The sequence below is a fragment of the Astyanax mexicanus genome, chromosome 10 (assembly GCF_023375975.1).
Source record: "Astyanax mexicanus isolate ESR-SI-001 chromosome 10, AstMex3_surface, whole genome shotgun sequence".
In the NCBI taxonomy this organism is placed as follows: Eukaryota; Metazoa; Chordata; class Actinopteri; order Characiformes; family Acestrorhamphidae; genus Astyanax; species Astyanax mexicanus.
In genome coordinates this window covers 33528461-33547200 of record NC_064417.1, presented here as the reverse complement: position 1 = coordinate 33547200, position 18740 = coordinate 33528461, and the positions used below count along the sequence as shown (strand labels likewise).

The window sequence follows — 18740 nt, the reverse complement described above, 5'->3', positions numbered from 1 at the left end:
CACCAAGAGAATGATACTAAGGTGTTTAAGTGGTGGTCATAATATATGTAGAATCAAGGGGGTGTTCCTAATGGTATGCTTGATCAGAGTATGTGGCTCAGCCTATCAGATCTCAGAACTGGTACGTAATATTTACCGCCCTATCTTTTTCTTCTCCTCCCTCAGGTGGACACTTCTTCAGCCGGAACTCTGGTTCCCCCCGCACTGTGGTCTGCGAAATGGAGCTTCCTGACATCCAGACGTCTCTGGACCTGTATGACGAGAACAAGTCATGAGAACACGCCTCCTTGTGCTCTTGGCCCCTCCTCCCTGTGCCCCTCCCACCTCCCAGCCTGAGGGGGGCAGCACTTTCCTACTGAAAACTAGAGAAACTCGGACAGTGACACCGATGACCGTGGAGAATGGAGGTTTAACTGCTGGAGAATGTACTCCTGACTGGAGGGTTCAGGCCGGTTAGGGCCGGACACAGAAACCCTCCTCACACTTCCAGACCTTTATTTCTTTCTTTCTCTCGTTGACATTCTCAGACTCTCTTTTGCGAGATTTTCTCTGTTCGTTCGTTTATTTTCTCTTTTCGATTCCAGCGCCGCCTGTCTGTCTATCTGTCCGTCTGTCTGTCTGACCGAACTCGTTTCATGTACGTTCTCTGCTGATCATTGTTTTTATCGTTCATCCACTTATATGACTCTGATGGACAGTCTAAACTGGTGGATGGACATTTGAGCCGCTCTCGTAGCTAAAAGCCTCAGAACTCTTCTTCTTCTTCCACGTGAGCTAAACAGAGCTCACTGCCCTCAGTGCTAACCGGTTAGCATTCGAAACCAAACTTCTGTTGACAAATCAGCATTTCTTCCCTTGTAGATCGAAGCACAAGTATTCCTCTGTACATAGAAAACGCGTTTTAGACCTGTATCTAACGGCAAGCCTGGAATAACTACACTGAGTACTACTCAGCCCCTTATACAGGGGCCAAATGTATACATTATATGTCCAAAAGTGTCCTGACACCCCTTATAAATAGTGGATTCTGCTATATTAAGGTATAATGAATGTCCAGCCAAGTAATCGAAATTAGATTAGGATGTAGGAAGTAGGATGGGACATAATGGAGAAGTTCAGAGTCTAGGTCACTAAGGGTCACCTAGAGAGGTCCAAAGCTCCTAAGAGCTTTTTTTTAACTTAGGATATGTTGGGGTAATAATAATAAAGCTCCATTAAAAAAATACCTTTTGGCATGAGTTAAAATAATGAAGCTTGGAGTTATCTATTAGGATCTATAAAGACAGACGAAGATGAAGATAAAAACACCTTCAGGCTGTATGTAATAAAGCTCAACTAAACTTCTATGGGATGAGTTCAATGTAATGGCACATTAACACCTTGAATGTGAGCAAAACATACGTCCAGGTGAAACCATGTTGGCATGATGACGCTTCATTAAACTGCTTTTTGATACAATGAAGCGGTTATGCTCCAAAAAAATAAAAAATAAATATGATGAGTTAGAAAAAACAAACAAAAGGACCGTTTATAACATCTCAGCAATAAATTGAAGCGAGAAAGCTTCATTTTTTTAAAACATCTCTGGGATGTGTCCGAATGAGGACCTTCATTGAGAACATACTACTAATGGGTTATGTTTGAGTGATAAAGCTCCATCAGTAACATGTCTTTGGATGAGTTGGAGTGATGAAATGCCATTGAAAGCATCTTTAGCATAAGTTAAAGTGATGGCTCTACATGAAAAATCACCTTTAGTGTGAGCTAAAGCAATGGAGCTCTATTCAAAACACTTCTGGGAAAAGTTAGCTTGATGATGCTCTACTAAAATTTCTTTGGGATAAGCTGAAGTGATAAGAGTTTGGGTGACAAAGTGCCAAAAGTTAAGAACATCTTCAAGATTAATTGTAGTGATGATGCTCCAACAGACAAAGGTGACTCGACTGCAAACTAAAGGTGACTCGACTGCATTAAGAACATCAAGTGATGAAGCTCCATTTTGTAAGTTATTTATTTGAACTGAGAACTGAGATCTTTGGGTTGAGTTGGAGAGGAATCGCTCTGTGATTAACACCCCTGGAATGACAAAATTGCAGTAAGAACATCTTAAGCAGCTTTTGAAAGATGGAGTGCCATTATTGATCCATACTGTACAAAAATCTTATATTGGCAGGTTAAAGTACCTGGAATGTGGGCAATAACTGAAGCAATGTTGTCTACATTTACAGTAAATACACATTTTTACATGCAAAGGCTTCAGTTTAAGAGTGCAAATCTAATCCATCCTCTCACCCTGACCTCACAAAGCTGAGCTCTCACAGCTGAATGCAATCCAGCCCTCACAGCAATGTCCCAAGCCTTTCTTGAAAGGGTCGCGTCTGTTCCTACTGCAAAGGAAGACAAATCTTTTGGTTTAAGATGAAAAACGTGGATTTAGAGTGGGTGAACTGATGTACGGATACTTTTAGACATAGACTGTATATGAATATATCCAGTATTTGCATATATATATATATATATATATTTATATATATTTACATATATATATCTATACATTCATATATATCTCTGAAGTGACCTCTTAGCACTGTCTGTCTCTCCTGGACCTCGTCGCTCGTCTCTTTGTGTTCCGTTTTTTTGTATTTTGAAGGTGATGGTCTGGGATCACACAGGGCACCGGTCAGTCTGCTCTGGTTCTGGGTCACTGTAGCTCTGTTTTTCCTCCAGATGGGTGCAATCAGGTTAGGGTTAGAGGTGGCGGGGGGTGTAGTACCTGTAACCTGGGACTGGTTCTAGACTCTGGGGCTCTGTGTGAGAACTGGTCCTGTTTGTGTTGGTGGTGCAAATGGATGACCTGTGTTGCGTTCTGCCTCAGCATTAAAACTCGTCATAACTGCCTCCGTCTCTCACTGTCTGATTTTATATCAAAATCTCGTTGTTTCAGCTCCACCGATCATATAGTACACTTTGTAGTTCGTTAATTACAGACTCTAGCCCTTTTTTTCTCTTTAATTTTTTGCATTAGACACTTCCACCTAGCTTAACCACCTCTTAGATGAAGGTCTAAATCTGTTCCTCCTCTAGACCTTCATCAGTGCCTAAAGACAATGCCCATAACACACTGTTGGTGGTCTATTCTCAGTCCCGCAGTGACACTGAGGTGTTTAAAAACTCCAGCAGCACTGGAGTGATATCTAATCTCATTCGGATTGTTTGTGGTTGGTTCTACTGCTCGACTGCATGATCAGGCAGGACAGTTTATCATGCAGTCGAGCAGTAGAACCAACCACGAATAATCCTAATGTAATATTATGTGCATTTCTAACTAGCTTTGTGGACTTAGAATAGACTCTATGCACTCTAACTAGCTTTAAGTTTACAATGTTTTTTCAAATTTCCCCAGATTTCTCAATTTTCTTGCATCTTGTAACACAAGTAAATTGGATTATACACTATCAAACATTGACTATTATATTAGATATTATTATTAAATCTGATTAATATTTGTTATTTTTAGAATAATTGTTGATTTTTAAAGCAATATATTAATACAAAATAAAATGACAATATTGTGTCCACATTGTTTATATTTGTATCTATAGGGATGTTTGTAAGTATTTGAACTCTTTAAAATTGTTTTTTTTTTTTTTTTTTTTTTTGCAGAAATTTGACATAAAAAAGATACAGAACTAAAATCTGTGTATGTGTAACATTGGGTCAAGTCTAATATTTGTATGTCATATTTGTTTGCTATGGCTCTCCTTTTACGATTTCTAAAGACATTTTAGGTCAAATTTCTGCAAAAACATAAACCATTTAAAAGAGTTCACATACTTGCAAACATCTCTGTAAGTACAAATATAAACAATGTGGAGACACATATTGATATTTTATTATTATTTTTTTTTTTGTATTAATATGTAGCTTTAAAAAGACAATTATTCCAAAAGTAATTTATTTATATATTATAGAAGGTATATATAGTAAGTATATATAGTGTATTCATAGTAAGATATGAATCAGATCATATTTAATATAAATATCTAATTTAATAGTAAATGTTGGTGGTGTATAATCTAATTTACTTGTGTTACAAGATTTAAGAAAATGGAAGAATCAGGGGATATTTTAAAAATATGTGTGAATTCAGTAAATAGAAAAAATACACTGATAGAAATCATTTGGATTGTGTTACAGTTACATTTTGAACAGTTAATCAGTAAAATCTGTAAAATAATACATTTTTAAAAATGTAACCTTCTCAACCCTTTCTATAGAGTTAACAGCTGGCAGTTGCCTGTATGGTAATACAGTACTGCGGCCAGCAGGAGGCGATAGAGCTCTGTATCTGTATGATCTCACTCTCAGCTGAGGGGCGGAGCTTAATCTGCGCTGAAAGTGAAAGTGGAGGGCTGGAGGAGCTTCAGCGGGGTGAGCTGGTGTTTATCCGGGTGAATGGCTCGTGCAGCAGCGGTTTCTGGTTTATTATGGTGCCAGTTTGTGCTGGTCCAGTTCTCCAGTGGAGACGTGCTGCACGTGCCTGAGGAGCTCGCTCAGGAAGCGACCTTCATCAGGACCTCAAACACAGGGGAAGATAACACGACATGGAGCCATTTACAGGTGCGCTCTCTCACACACACGGACACACCTGTACAGGTAGAGCTGCAGACACGTGATCCACATTCCTCAGCGAGCACGTGATTAACTGCGGCAGTCATGTGAGTTGTTCAGTCATGAGTTTTACCTGCAAACAATATTGTGCTTTCACTCACTGGCCACTTTATTGGAAACACCTACAGTACCTTGTGCTTTCACTCACTGGTGGCCACTTTATTAGAAACACCTACATTATCCTGTGCTTTCACTCATTGGTGGCCACTTTATTAGAAACACCCTACTCTACCTTGTGCTTCCACTCACTGGTCACTTTATTAGAAACACATACAATACCTTGGGCTTTTACTCATTGTTGGCCACTTTATTAGAAACACCTGCAGTTCTGTATGCTTTCACTCACTGGCCACGTTTTTGGAAACACATAATCTACCTTGTGCTTCTGTTCACTGTCCACTTTATTGGAAACACCTTACCTTCCTTGTGCTTTTACTCACTGGCCACTTTATTAGAAACACCTTAAGTACCTTGTGTTTTCACTCACTGGCCACTTTATTAGAACACCTACTGTACCTTGTGCTTCTATTTACTGGCCACTTTATTAGAAACACCTACAGTACCTTGTGCTTCCGCACACTGACCACTTTATTAGAAACAGCTATATTACCCCGTGCCTTCACTCACTGGCCACTTTATTAGAAACACCTAACACCTACAGTACCTTGTGCTTTCACTCATTGGCCACTTTATTAGAAACACCTACAGTACCTTTTGGTTTTTCTCACTGGCCACTTTATTAGAAACACTGACTCTACTGTGGGCTTTCACTCATTGACCACTTTATTAGAAACACCTACACTATCTTGTGCTTCTACTCATTGATCCCTTTATTAGAAACACATCAATATTGTTCTTCCATTTACTGGCCACTGTATTAGAAGCACATCAATATTGTTCTTCCACTCACTGGCCACTTTATTAGAAACACCTACAGTACTTTGTGGTTTTAGTCACTGGTTACTTTTTAGAACCATTTTCCGCATAGTTAAATACAAGCAAGTTGAGTCCTAAGAGTGAGGTTTCTGATGAAGTGTTGCATGTAGTGCAAAATAGATTTCTTATTTAATCCCACTGTTTTTAATTACTTTTAATTACATCCAACACAACACAACAATAATATTCTTAAAACAATGCCCTGTTTGTGGTGACCAGTTTGACCACAGAAAGTCCGCCTAGCGTGAAATAATTCTGTTTGTTTGTGTTCTTCATTGTTTTTGATTCAGAAAGAAACTAACATAAAATATTTCTGCTCCAGGAGCTGAACATGTGTTATTAAAGATAATGCTGTTGTTATGTACTGTGTTTCATGTTCTCTCAGTGGGAGTGTTCAATGTTAAATTAATGTGAATGGTAATTAGTTACTTGAAGGGGTTGAAGCACCTCAGCATGGGTCCACTCTGTTGTATAGAAAGTCCAGACCTCCTGGACACAGTGTGTCCTTCAGTAACGCTGCTGGTTCTGTTCTGTATTATTTATCAGGCTTCAGTCAAGAGGCAGGCCTTCCTGAACTCACACTCCCAGAACTACAAGCAGCCCACCAAATACGGACCCAACCAGTTCTCCCACCTCTCACCACATCAGTTCAAAGGTGACTGTTTTGCATTATTTATTAACATTTAGATTATTATGTAATTTTTTTATTGTTATATAGTGCATATTGTTTGCGTATACAGTTTCTGCTCTTTCAATTGAGTTATGGTATGACACACTGCCCATAATTTCATTAAATCAAATTATTTTATTGTCATATCACAGCATCATAAGTGTACAAGTGAGAGAATAACGTCTGTGCTTGGTTCCTCACTGTAGCACAGTATTTGAGTTATATTGTGATGCAGTACCCACGTTTTTAGTTTAGATCAGTTTCTGATCTTATAATAGAGTTTACAGTAGTACACATTTTCATCCTTTTAATTAAGCATATTGAAGATTGTGACAATTTCAATAATTTCACTACAGTTTCTGCTTTCTTAGTTGAGTTAGGTTATAATATAGTACCTGTACTTTCACTATAGTACAACTTCTGTTCTTAATTAAGATTAAGTAAGATTTGGATATGGTATGCATACTTTAACTATAGTATAGTTTCTGCTATTTAAATTGAATTTAATTGAGCTATAACATAATAATATGTGACATAATATCCACACTTCCACTGTTGGAATGTTAGTGACTTTTTCTATCTATATCTTCAGTATAGTACACGTTCTACACTCTTTCAATTGAGTTATGTTCTGATAGTATACCCATACTTTCACTTTCCTTTTACTTGAGTTAAATAGAGATGTTTTTTTCTATTGTAATTTATTTATGTTGTGAAATAATAGCCATACTTTCACTATAGTGAAATATCTGCTCTTTAAATTGAGTTAGATTTATTACAGTTTCTGCTCTTTTTTTAATTGAGTTAGTTTATGATACTGTACCCATACTTTCACTTTTCTTTTAGTTGAGTTAAATACATGTGCCGTATCCATGCAGTCTCTTTTATAGCCATATCTTCAATACAGTGCAATTATCTGCTCATTGAATTGAGTTAGAATTGGATACAGTGCCCATGTTTTCACTTTAGTTTTATTTCTACTTTTTAAATTGAGTTAAATTGAGATTGTACTTTCACTGTTGGAGTTTTTGTGACCATTTTCATTGAATTTGATTGCAATACAGCCCCTTTACATTGGCTATAGTACAGTTTCTGCTCTTTTAATTGAGTTTATGATACTATATCCATATTCTGCTATAGTACACTTTTTATGTTTTTTTTTTTTATGGAGTTATGTTCTGATAGTATACCCATTCTTTCACTGTCCTTTTAGTTTAGTTAAATAGAGATGCAGTGCCCATACAGTCTCTATAATACAGTTTTTGCTAGTTATTTATTTGGGTTATGAGACAATAGCAATGTTGCAAATGCAACTTTCACTTTAGTATTGTTTCTACTTTTTATCATTGAGTTTAATTGAGATTGTAACATACTATTTATACTTTCACTATTGGAGTGTTTGTGACCTTTTTCATTGAGTTAGATTGTGAAACAGCACCTACTGTACACCTTTACTACGATAAAGTTTCTGCTCTTTTAATTGAGTTATGTTCTGATAGTATACCAATACTTGCACTGTCCTTTTAGTTGAGTTAAATAGAGATGCAGTGCCCATACATTCTCTGTAATACAATTTGTGCTGGTTATTTATTTGTTTTATGAGACAATAACAATACTTCCTTTACTATAGTAGACTTTCTGCTTTTTGAATTGAATTAGATGGGGATAGGTTACCCATACTTTCACTGTAGTACAGTTTTTGCTTTTTAATTTGAGTTAGAGTTTGATTCAGTACCTATTTTATGTTTTTTTTTTCTTAGATATATATCTCGGGGCCCGGCCTGAGGTCGTTCCCAAGTACAATTCGACCCGATTCGGTCACCTCAGGTCAAAACCTTGTCCTGCACGGTTTGATTGGAGAGAGTATAAAGCCATTGGACCGGTTCAGGACCAGGGCTTGGTATGTTCTGATACTTTATAAAGCGGGAAAATGTTTAATGTTTATATTTATACACAATATACACACTTTACAATTTGTACAGCAACTTATTTTATCTTATCTTCCTTTCACAAGATACCGAGGCCTGTATTTAATCTAGAACAGGGGTGTCCAAACTACGGCCTGTGGGCCATTTGCGGCCCGTTTCCTTTTTCGGAGCGGCCCGCGAGGTTTTTTAGAAATAGAATGAAAGTTGGCCCGCTGTTAAGCAGGTTTTTATAATGTGAGATTCAAAGTTTGAACGCTAGGTGTAAGAAACTAAGTCTAAAAGCGGAGATGGTGCGCATTTCTAGCGCAGAAAAACGGGGCAAAAGGGTCTAAAAGCAGAGAGGGTGCGCATTTCTATCGCAGAAAAACAGGCCAAAGAGTATAAAATCGGAGAGAGTTCGCCTTTTCTAGCGCAGAAAAACGGGCCAAAAGGGTCTAAAAGCGGAGAGGGTGCGCATTCCTAGCGCAGAAAATCGGGCCAAAGAGTCTAAAAGCGGAGAGGGTGCGCATTTTTAGCGCAGAAAAGCAGGCCAAAGAGTCTAAAAGCGGAGAGAGTGCGCATTCCTAACGCAGAAAATCGAGCCAAAGAGTCTAAATGCGGAGAGAGTGTGCATTTCTAGCGCAGAAAATCAGGCCAAAGAGTCTAAAAGCGGAGAGAGTGCGCATTTCTAGCGCAGAAAAACGGGCCAAAGAGTCTAAAAGCGGAGAGGGTGCCTATTTCTAGCGCAGAAAATCGGGCCAAAGAGTCTAAAAGCGGAGAGAGTGCGCATTTCTAACGCAGAAAAACAGGCCAAAGAGTCTAAAAGCGGAGAGAGTGCACATTTCTAGCATTTCTAAAACGGGCCAAAGAGTCTAAAAGTTGCCATAATTAAGGAGTTTTATATTAAGAGACATCATGAAATTAAACATAAATTTGAAAAATCTAAGTTCACACAACACTGTCAAAGATAAAGATAGTTAGTCAAGTAAAATGGTGTGTAAATGAAATAATCAGGAAAAAAAGTATTATTTAAAGTGGTATATTTCATTATTTGTTTTAATACAGAGTGTGGCCCGTGACTGTGGAAGTTTGGACACCCCTGATCTAGAACAATCAAAAATGCTTTCAGCATATGAATAGGATCCAGTAGGGGGCCTCAGCAGACTGTATAAGTGTATTAGTAGTGTGTGATGGTTCTGTGCTGTGCTGCAGTGTGGGGGGTGCTGGGCGTTCAGCGTGGTGGCTGCTATCGAGGCGGTTGAAGTAAAGGATGGAGGAACTCTGCAGGACCTGAGCGTTCAGCAGGTCATCGACTGCTCTTATATAAACGCCGGCTGTAAGGGAGGATCCACTGTGTCCACGCTGAAGTGGCTCAAACAGGTGCTGCAGTCATTTATCAACACTGTTTATTTTATGATCCGGATAAATCAGAAGTAATCTGCAATTACAGAATGTGGTCCTGTTCCTTTTTCTCACCCTGCCCTGCCTAACTTTACACTTCAGTCAGAGACCTTATTTATGATGGGAACGATGAGTTTGTCTGTGTAAGTGTGTGTGTGTGGCTGTTTGTGCTGTTGCGCTGTTTATCGCGTGCCCGGTTAGCAATGATGCTAATCCAGCAGGGTCACATCCACGCTTCATTTTTTCTACAAACTGTTGCTGTGCTGAAGTCTCTCTCTCTCTCTCTCTCTCTTTCTCTCTCTCTGTCCTCATTTAAAAACAATCAGAACTACCATGAGATATTTTAATAAACTGAAAAAGTCTGCCTTGTTAATACAGAGAAGTACCAGTGTTTTAAATAAATATAATCATGATTTTAAGTATGATAAATCACAGAGTATTGTGGTGATAAAAACAAAAAATGGATGATTCTTTAGTTTATGTTTAAATACCTATTATTAAAAGGTTAAGAACATCTGCTAGGTCACATGGTTTACACATACATGCACTGTTTTTTGTGGTTTCAGGTACATAAAAATGCCTAAAATATATTGTTTTTATTGGCATATTCATTAAGCAATTATTAACCTATTAACATGCCTTGACCTGTAAATGGGCTACAGGTGTAGGTGATACAAAACCCCTTATTCTTTTCAGTAAAAAAATAATCTATTTACACACTTTTAAAAATTTCCTACAAGACACTTGGAGAAGCTGCCTGTTTTCTTTTCTTTTAATAATTTAAGGAATAAACCAATAAACGCAATTCTGCATGTTTGAAAATAGACATAAACCAGACAAACATAATGACACTAAAGGGTTGGAGGCCATGAACTGTTTGATTTGTATTCAGGAAAATATTGATTTTAACAAGAAGTTCAGGAAAGAGACACTTTTATGATTTTATTCATTTTATTTTGACAGTTGCAGATTTACTTGGCTATTTTCTATACTTTATATTATCATTACAATTATGCTTTTCATTAATGATCCTTATCAAACATGAAACTTTTTAAGTAATGCTTAAATAGAAATCCTCAAGATTTAGTGGTGTAATGTCAGGCAGAAATTTACAAAAATCTTGGCCTGTTAATAAAAACGTGCAGGCTAGTAATTTAGAATAATGCAATTACAGAAATTACCGAGATATTATTTTGACTGCAGGGTGGTGTTGTACTCATAAAAGGTAGGCAGGTCTGCATTAACAGTGTCCATGTCTGTTTCTTTGTGTGTTTTATCTAGTCTAAGATGAAGCTGGTGAGAGAGAAGCGGTACCCATATAAGGCTGAGACGAAGATGTGCCAGATCTTCCCTCAGTCCTTCGGCAGCGCCTCGGTGAAGGACTACTATGCATTCGACTTCAGGTATCAAACAGTTAATACTGTGAAGACAGACAGATAGAGAGATAGGAGTCACCACAGGGGATGATTTTCTTTGGGAATGGTCACACCTTTATAAGTTGTGAGGTGTTATCTTGTGAGGGAGACTGAGCTCTAGTTCAGTGTACTCATGTGAATTATGGGAAGTGAAGCTAGGCTTCTTATACCATTCTTATACACTATAGAAGACTAATATTACCACCCATATGATGATACTGACCACATATACCACAGGTCAGTGCAGTGTCCTTTAGCTTCTACTGCAAAAGTTATGGGACACAATGCTAGTTCCTGTCCCCTGACTTTTGGTACATATGTAAGTGTGTATATATTTACAAACAGTTGGGTTGAAACATTTGTGCGTCCTTAGACAGATGCATTTTATTTATGGCTCAATGCCCTGACAGAATGTACAAACTGTGTGTGTCTGTGTGTGTTTTTGTGTTTGTTGGGTCACTGAACTGCAGGTCAGATAAGTGGTCAAGGACACAGGGTCCCATCACCATGAACATACTATCACACACTTTTTAGACCCAGACTCAGGGTGAACTGTACGAAATGAATCATTAATATAGAGTTGTTACTGTAATATATTCACACTGATTATATAATAAACAGCCACTCATGTTTAAGAGACAACTTAAAAATGACAAGTTTCTTTGATTTTACCAAAACATCTGGAATATGATCAAGAGGAAGATGGATGATCACAAGCCATCAACCCAAGCTGAACTGCTTGAAGTTTTGCTCCAGGAGTGGCATAAAGTTATCCAAAAGCAGTGTGTAAGACTGGTGGAGGAGAACATGCCAAGATACATGAAAACTGTGATTAAAAACCAGGGTTATTCCACCAAATATTATTCTGAACTCTTTATGAATATAAATGGGTTTCCAAAAGTTTGGTGGCGGGGGGATTATGCTGTGAGGTTGTTTCTCTGGAGTTGGACTCTGGCGCTTTTTTTTGGCGTTTCTTAAAAGGAACTCTTAATGCTTCAGCATACCATGAGATTTTGAACAATTTGAAGAGATGCACAAAGGCATGAATGAGCGAGTTTTGTGTGGAAGAACTTAACTGGCCTTAAAAAGACCTGAACTTAACCCAATAGAGCACATATAACTAAAATATAATATAATATAATATATAATATAATAATACATTTTATTTGTTGGCACTTTTCAAGATATTCAAGGTCACCTTACATCCAAAAAGATCCCGTGTACATACAGTACACAGATCAAACAGTACATATTTAAAAACAAAAAAAAGTGGCAACTAAATAAAAATAGGACAAGATAAATACAGATTGATTAAAATAACTTAAATACAACAATCACAATGAGTAAGCCCTCTTGAAGAGAGGCGTTTTAAGAGCCGTTTTAAACTGTGTAGTATAGTCCAACCCACATACGTGAGGAGGAAGTGCGTTCCAGAGTTTAGGCACTGCATAAGAAAAAAAAAAAAAAAAAACACTCTCCTAAACGTTGTGGAAAGGCTTCACAGAAGGATTGAAGCTGCTATAGCTGTAAATGGCAGGCCAACATTACATTAAATCCTATGGATTAAGAATGGGATGTTATTCAAGTTTATATACGTGCAGTTACAGACAAGCAAATTGTTTTGTCAGTAGTTACTGATTTAGAGCTGGTTTTGTGGAAGTGAGTGTGGGCACGGTTTTGTCTGTTTGAACTACTGTAATACATGTTTACACATAGATTATAATATATTGCATCACTCTGCTATGTTTACACTCACTTACTTTCCAATACAGACCATTTTTTGTTGACATTTTTACCTTCTGTCCAAAAGTACTGTATGTGGACACCGGTTTCTTCAGAATTTCCCATGAAATTCAGGGAATTAGCCGGGAGTTTGTTCCACTGCAGTAACAGCCTCCGCTCTCCTGAGAAGGCTGTACACTGGATGTTTAAACATTGCTGTGAGGATCATTTTATTTGCATTTTGCCAGAAGAAAGAGTGAGAGCATAAGTGAGGGTAGATTCTTATGTAGGATGATTATAATCACTTATAGACACTCCAGCTCTTCCCAGAAATACTGCATAAAGGTCTACCCTCATTCCAGAGAACCCCACAGCCCTTGCTTGGCACTGGGCATGGTGACCGTAGATGACATAATGTGCCCCTAGCTGGTCTAGGGGATTCTAAGAAAATCATTGTGTTAAATAAAGTCTAAATACAGATGAGTCAAAACATTAGGACCAAATTAAGGTTTTTTTTTTGTGGTACCAGTGCTGCATGTAAAGTCAAAGTTAAGTCAAAATGAACTTTACAGCCTAAAAACAAAATTCAATATTCATTTTTTTGTGTTGATTTTGAGAATTTAACAAATTAAATTGATCATCTCTGTCAGACGTTTTTGCTGCTTTTTGCTATTTTTTTTTTCAAAATGTGAGTCTGGCAGGTGTTCTTTTTATTATATTATTAGAATTTAACAATAAATTGAATTTTTTTATTTTTATTTTATTGTTGTGTGGCACAATTAAAAACACAATCATCGGGTATAGATGTTAGACTGTTAAAATAATTTGTATTTTTTCTTTTTTATTCTAGTGAAATATAAGAAGGTTTTTTCTCTCTTTTTTTAAATATCTGTTTTGGAGAAAGATTTTGTATCACAGCATTTAGCTGAAATGTTCAACATTACACATTTTAAGCATTATTTACAGCATATTACAATTAGAAAATAAAAATAAAAGCATAAAAACATTACTTACTTACACTTATAATTTTGGTATGAATTAGGTATTTATTAATATTAAGTTATTATGTGTGTTCTGTTATTATTAATAGTATTTTTATTACTGTCTGGTTTAATAAACTCTTAATGTGAATAAGGTTTCTGTATCTGTTCAGCTGTAAACAGTGACATTTTTTGAAATGTGTGTTTATAAATGTGTGTGTGTGTTGCAGTAGTCAGGAGGAGCTGATGATGCAGTGGTTGGTGTACGCGGGGCCGCTGGTGGTGATTGTGGATGCCGTCAGTTGGCAGGATTATCTCGGAGGAGTCATTCAACACCACTGCTCCAGTCGCCATGCCAACCACGCTGTCGTCATCATCGGCTATGATATTACAGGTATCACACACACACACATACGTACAGTTGCAGCAATATGGACTCTAATATAAATATAATCTAAACACTTTACAGTAGCTTTCATGGCATCCCATAGACTTTACTATAGAGTTGGTCGCCTCTTTGCTGCTGTAACTGCAGATGTGGAATCTCATCAATTTTTAAGTCAGTGGTCGATTTTTCGGAGTTCACTGTGCCTCGGGTCAGTGTCTCGCTCACAAGGACAGCAGCATGAACTCTGTGACTCTACAGAGAGTTCAGTCATTCCAAGCTGCCCCCCACCAAGTACCCAGAACTCCTACAATCACATGTTGATGTCAGCGCTGGGAGAGTAAAGTACTAAAGTATAGCATTAACTTTATCCGAGATATGTGAAGAAGCTCCAACACATCTTCTCAAACTGCGGCTAATACAGTGATTTCAGTAATGTGTTAACCATTTGTGGAGTTGTATATAACTTAATTTTAGCAGGTTGATCCACGCCCTTACTCCTCCCCCTCTCCTCCCTATATAAACCCTCACTTCCTCTTTACCTGCATGTTGAACAACCCATCTTCCTCCTTCTTTAATCTCTCCCTCTCTTCCTGTTTCTCTTTGTGTGGGGGCGCTTCAATGAAGCTTCCAATGAATGAAGCTGCCCTGAACTCCAGCCTAAATAGTCTGAATTCGCCACCCCCCCTCTTTTCTTCTTCTCTATCCAGTCAAGGGCGTGGGACAATACTAGCAAATTGCATTTTGCGTTTTTTTCATTAACTACTTATCTAACACGTTACTATTTCCAAATCAGATTGAAGTTAATTTTTGAAGTCACTGTGTGTTACTTTTTGTCATTTTCCTTAGTAAAAAGATATACTGAAAAGGGCTTTACAGTCGTCACTTTATTGCTGACTAGCCTATTGGGGTGGTTTATTGCCGCAACCACCCCAATAGGCGTGATATATAATAGTGAGCTAACAAGCTAACATTCTAAAACTGGTACTAAAAGGTGAAGCTAAGCTTTCAGTAAAGTGACTTTTGGCAAAAGTGTTATATTCAGGGTTCATATGGTCATGAAAAAACTGAAAAGTCATGGAATTTCAAAATAACAATTTCCAGGCCTGGGTAAGTTTTGGAAAAATAAAAATACCCAGAACGTTTTGGAAAAGTCATTGACATTTGCTCTACAAATCTTTGTGTTTTGTTAATCTATCGATGGAAAAAGAGTTTGTTCAGTAATTTATACCAACGCGATAGAGCTCTTAAGATTTATTTTTTCTTCCCATTTTCTCCCCAAATTACACGGCCAATTACCCAACCCACTTATTAGGACTCCCACTATCACTAATGATGCCCCAACACACCAGGAGGGTGAAGACTAACACATGCCTCCTCCGATACATGTGAAGTCAGCCACCACCTCTTTTCGAGCTGCTGCAGATGTAGCATTACCCAGCAGACAGTCCGCTCGGAGGAAAGCGCAGCGACTTGGTTCTGATGCATCAACTCACAGACGCCATGTGCTGTGGACATCACCCTCGGAGTGATGTGGGGAGAGAGCGCCATCTACCCACCAGGAGGGAGCAGGGCCAATTGTGCTCAAACCTGCGACCTCCCGCTCATAGTGGCAGCGCTTTAGACCACTGGACCACTCAAAATTTGCCTAAAGAAATGTTATTTTTACTAATTCAACTAATTTTAGGCCTACTGTAATCACTTTTAATTGTAGTTTTAGTTGATTTTTGGTTTTATTGTCCATGTCTGCACTGATGTTTTAACAATCGTATGGTCATGAAATTTGCCTTGAAGGCAGGGATGGAAAAGTAAAGGAAATTTCTTGGTTAAAAACTGTATAAACCCTGTATATTGTGGCAGCAGTAACTTAGTTACTTTTAAAATCAAGTAATCCATAAAGTAACTGTGCACTGTGTGAGGATTTGATTGCATTAGAATGCGTGTCCACAAACAACTTCTTAGCAGCTACACACCAAGGTTTTACATGCTGTATGTATGTACACAAACTATACCTTTGTAATATTCTTATGTTTTGGGCCTTATTAAGCTAATTTGTGCTTGGACCCAGGGAATTGCCACTTGTGTATTCTTTAATAAAGACAGTGGGTCTAGATACAGTATAACCATCACAGCTGGAATAATAAGTGATTCACTACATGGTAAAAAGCACTAAATGGATTATTAGCACAACTTTTTCACTATAATTCCAGTTAGGGCTCTACAATATATTCTGAATATCTATATATTTAAAACTCTTTCATACATTTCACCATCTCAGTCTCACTCCACCAACAGTGCTACTGACTGATTGACTGACACCTCCAAGCTCTGGTTTCTTAGTTTTAGTGTATGATTTAAAACAATGGTTCTGTATCAGTGTGGCCTCAGTGTTTGCACTCATGAGAGAGTTCCTGTTCCACTGAGAACGTTAAGTGCCGTTGTTTTATAATTATCTTTAACTTCTCATTAACACAGCCGCTATGTTTGGGTTTAATTATTTAATTAATGATTGTGTGATGTGTAATGAACACACATTTCCCCACAGGCGAGGTGCCGTTCTGGATCATTCGGAACTCCTGGGGGAAGTCCTGGGGTGACGGGGGATACGCGTACGTTAAAATGGGAGAGAATATGTGTGGTAAGCTCAAACAGAATTAACAGAAGGTCAGACTGCATCATTACTACAGCTCAGTTTACTCCCTGCACACTATAGAACTGTATTCCAGTACTTCTCAGCTACTGCTGTCACATTCCTCTCACTGTGTTAGTATAGATACTTTCAGTGTGATGTATTAAAATATGATATTCAAGTATTTAAGCGTAAGTTCCATTAATAATGCAAACATCATTGTTTGAATAAATATAAACGTATGAATGTTATTTATATTACATGTTAATAATTCCAAAATATGCTTTTCTTAAAGTGATGTTTTATCACTCTTAACTATAAAATTCTGATGTTTTATTGATGCTTTGTAAATAAAAATGCGTTTGTTAAATTATGTTTAATTTTTTGTATTTCCTTTCATTTCATTCAGTATATTTTACATTTACTTGATGCAGCATAAAATTGGCAGTTTGTCAACTTTGATATTGCTTATTATTAATATTTAACTGAACTAAATAAATGTAGCGGTAATAGTGCAAAATATATTGTTGGACCAACTTAGGTGTATTTGGTTCAGATTATATTTCATTGACTCAACATATTTTCTTTAATTGGACCAAAATTCTAGGGTTGTCAACAGAACTTAAAAGTTTTTAGTGACCCATTGCACCTATATGTTTTAGTTGGTCTAATTTAAGTTAAGTGAGAGTTAAAAATAAAGCCATTAGAAATGAATTTACAATGTATAGGATATTTAAATACTAAAACATTTTTATTGTGAAAAATAATATATATATATATATATATATATATATATATATATATATATAATTTAATAATGACATTATGATTATTTTGCAATTTATTTTTTATTTTTAAGATAAAGTATGCACTAATTACATGTTAATTCATAAACATTAATTCATGAAAAACAGTGTGTTAGATATAAAGTTATAGGTTTTCTAAACACTAAAAAAAAATACCTGATCATGTATGAAAATACTAAATCAACTATTAAAAATGTTTAAGCATTCTAACAATATAATTGTAATAACTTAGCAGGTATTTGTTTTGATAGAGGATTAAACTACTAAATAGTATTTTTAGTATAGTAATACATATAATGATATTTTCAGTGTTGAAAAATGTAATGTTGTAATATTTGAATCAGTGTGCAAATCTCTCTCTCTCTTTATCTCTATAGGTGTGGCTGATTGTGTAGCTGTTGTGGTCCTATGATGATACCTGCTGATCTTTGAGCCATCCTTTTAACTTCAACTCCTCAATTTAAAAGTAGAAAATGAAATGACAGAAACTGTAATATTTTGCATCATATTTTTATTACATACATAGATATAAAGGGAATCAAATTATTTTTATATACAATCACTCATGTTTTCTGATGATTCTGTTTCTGTACACATTTTTATGAAAATTATTTTATACCATGTTCTTTTTTTATTCCATCTGTAAATATATAAATCATTACTCTAATAAAAATGACAACATAAATCTGTTTAATAGTAAATACATTTCATCCTTTTAAATCACTGCTATTTTACACAGATATTATTTACACAAGTGCTTTACAAACAGGTGTGCTCTGCAGCTCATTTACTGAGCCGGTCTATTCATAATCATAAAAGTTATAAATAACAGGAAGAACACATTTTTGGCACCATTTCATATTGATTTTCCAAAACGTCTTTTTTACTTTTCCTGCTTTTCACCTTATAGTGAATGTTAGAATTTCATAATAATAATAATAATAATAAAGTGAATCAATAGAAATGCTCCAAAATGATATTTTATATTGATTTTCTTAGATGTTCCAAAGACAGGAAGGTTTCTTGTTTTCAAAAAAGTAGTTGATACCTTGTGCACAAGATATAGGTTGTTAACAGGGATACACAGAATATTTGGCAGCCAATGTATAACTGGCGTCCAAAAATATTTGGCAAATTAAATTATTTGGCAAAGGAAAATATTTGGCGTAAAATGGCAAAAAACAAAAATGAAAAAAATACAAATTGATTTTTTTTTTT

At 36.6% G+C, this 18740-nt stretch overlaps 2 protein-coding genes across 3 annotated transcripts in view; both read left to right on the top strand.

Annotated features, from left to right (window-relative positions):
- rnf130 (ring finger protein 130) overlaps positions 1-2897 on the top strand; it is a 93103-nt gene extending 90206 nt beyond the window's left edge. The window contains exon 9 of the mRNA XM_007245505.4: positions 166-2897. Coding sequence (XP_007245567.3) covers positions 166-275 — 110 coding nt within the window. The 3' untranslated portion in view covers positions 276-2897. The remainder of the gene's footprint in view (positions 1-165) is intronic.
- A 1360-nt stretch (positions 2898-4257) lies between these two features.
- Positions 4258-18738, top strand: ctso (cathepsin O). 2 transcript variants are annotated; one of them, XM_049484350.1, is made up of 8 exons: positions 4258-4620; positions 6154-6262; positions 8038-8177; positions 9397-9564; positions 10867-10988; positions 13936-14096; positions 16633-16725; positions 17900-18738. In XM_049484350.1, the coding sequence occupies exons 1-8, from the start codon at positions 4456-4458 to the stop codon at positions 17932-17934; spliced, it is 993 nt and encodes a 330-aa protein (XP_049340307.1). In that variant the 5' UTR covers positions 4258-4455; the 3' UTR covers positions 17935-18738. The 2 variants fall into 2 exon arrangements, with proteins under 2 accessions (XP_049340307.1, XP_049340306.1); XM_049484349.1 differs by having other exon boundaries at positions 4267-4620; positions 13933-14096.
- The last annotated feature ends 2 nt before the right edge of the window (positions 18739-18740 follow it).

What these genes read in the sequence shown, in the direction of transcription:
- ctso (XM_049484349.1), top strand. Translation starts at nt 4,456, where the DNA reads ATGGCTCGTGCAGCAGCGGTTTCTGGTTTATTATGGTGCCAGTTTGTG. An exon ending in CGACATGGAGCCATTTACAG is followed by an intron (nt 4,621 to 6,153) that starts GTGCGCTCTCTC and finishes ATTATTTATCAG; the next exon opens with GCTTCAGTCAAGAGGCAGGC. An exon ending in TACTATGCATTCGACTTCAG is followed by an intron (nt 10,989 to 13,932) that starts GTATCAAACAGT and finishes TGTGTGTTGCAG; the next exon opens with TAGTCAGGAGGAGCTGATGA.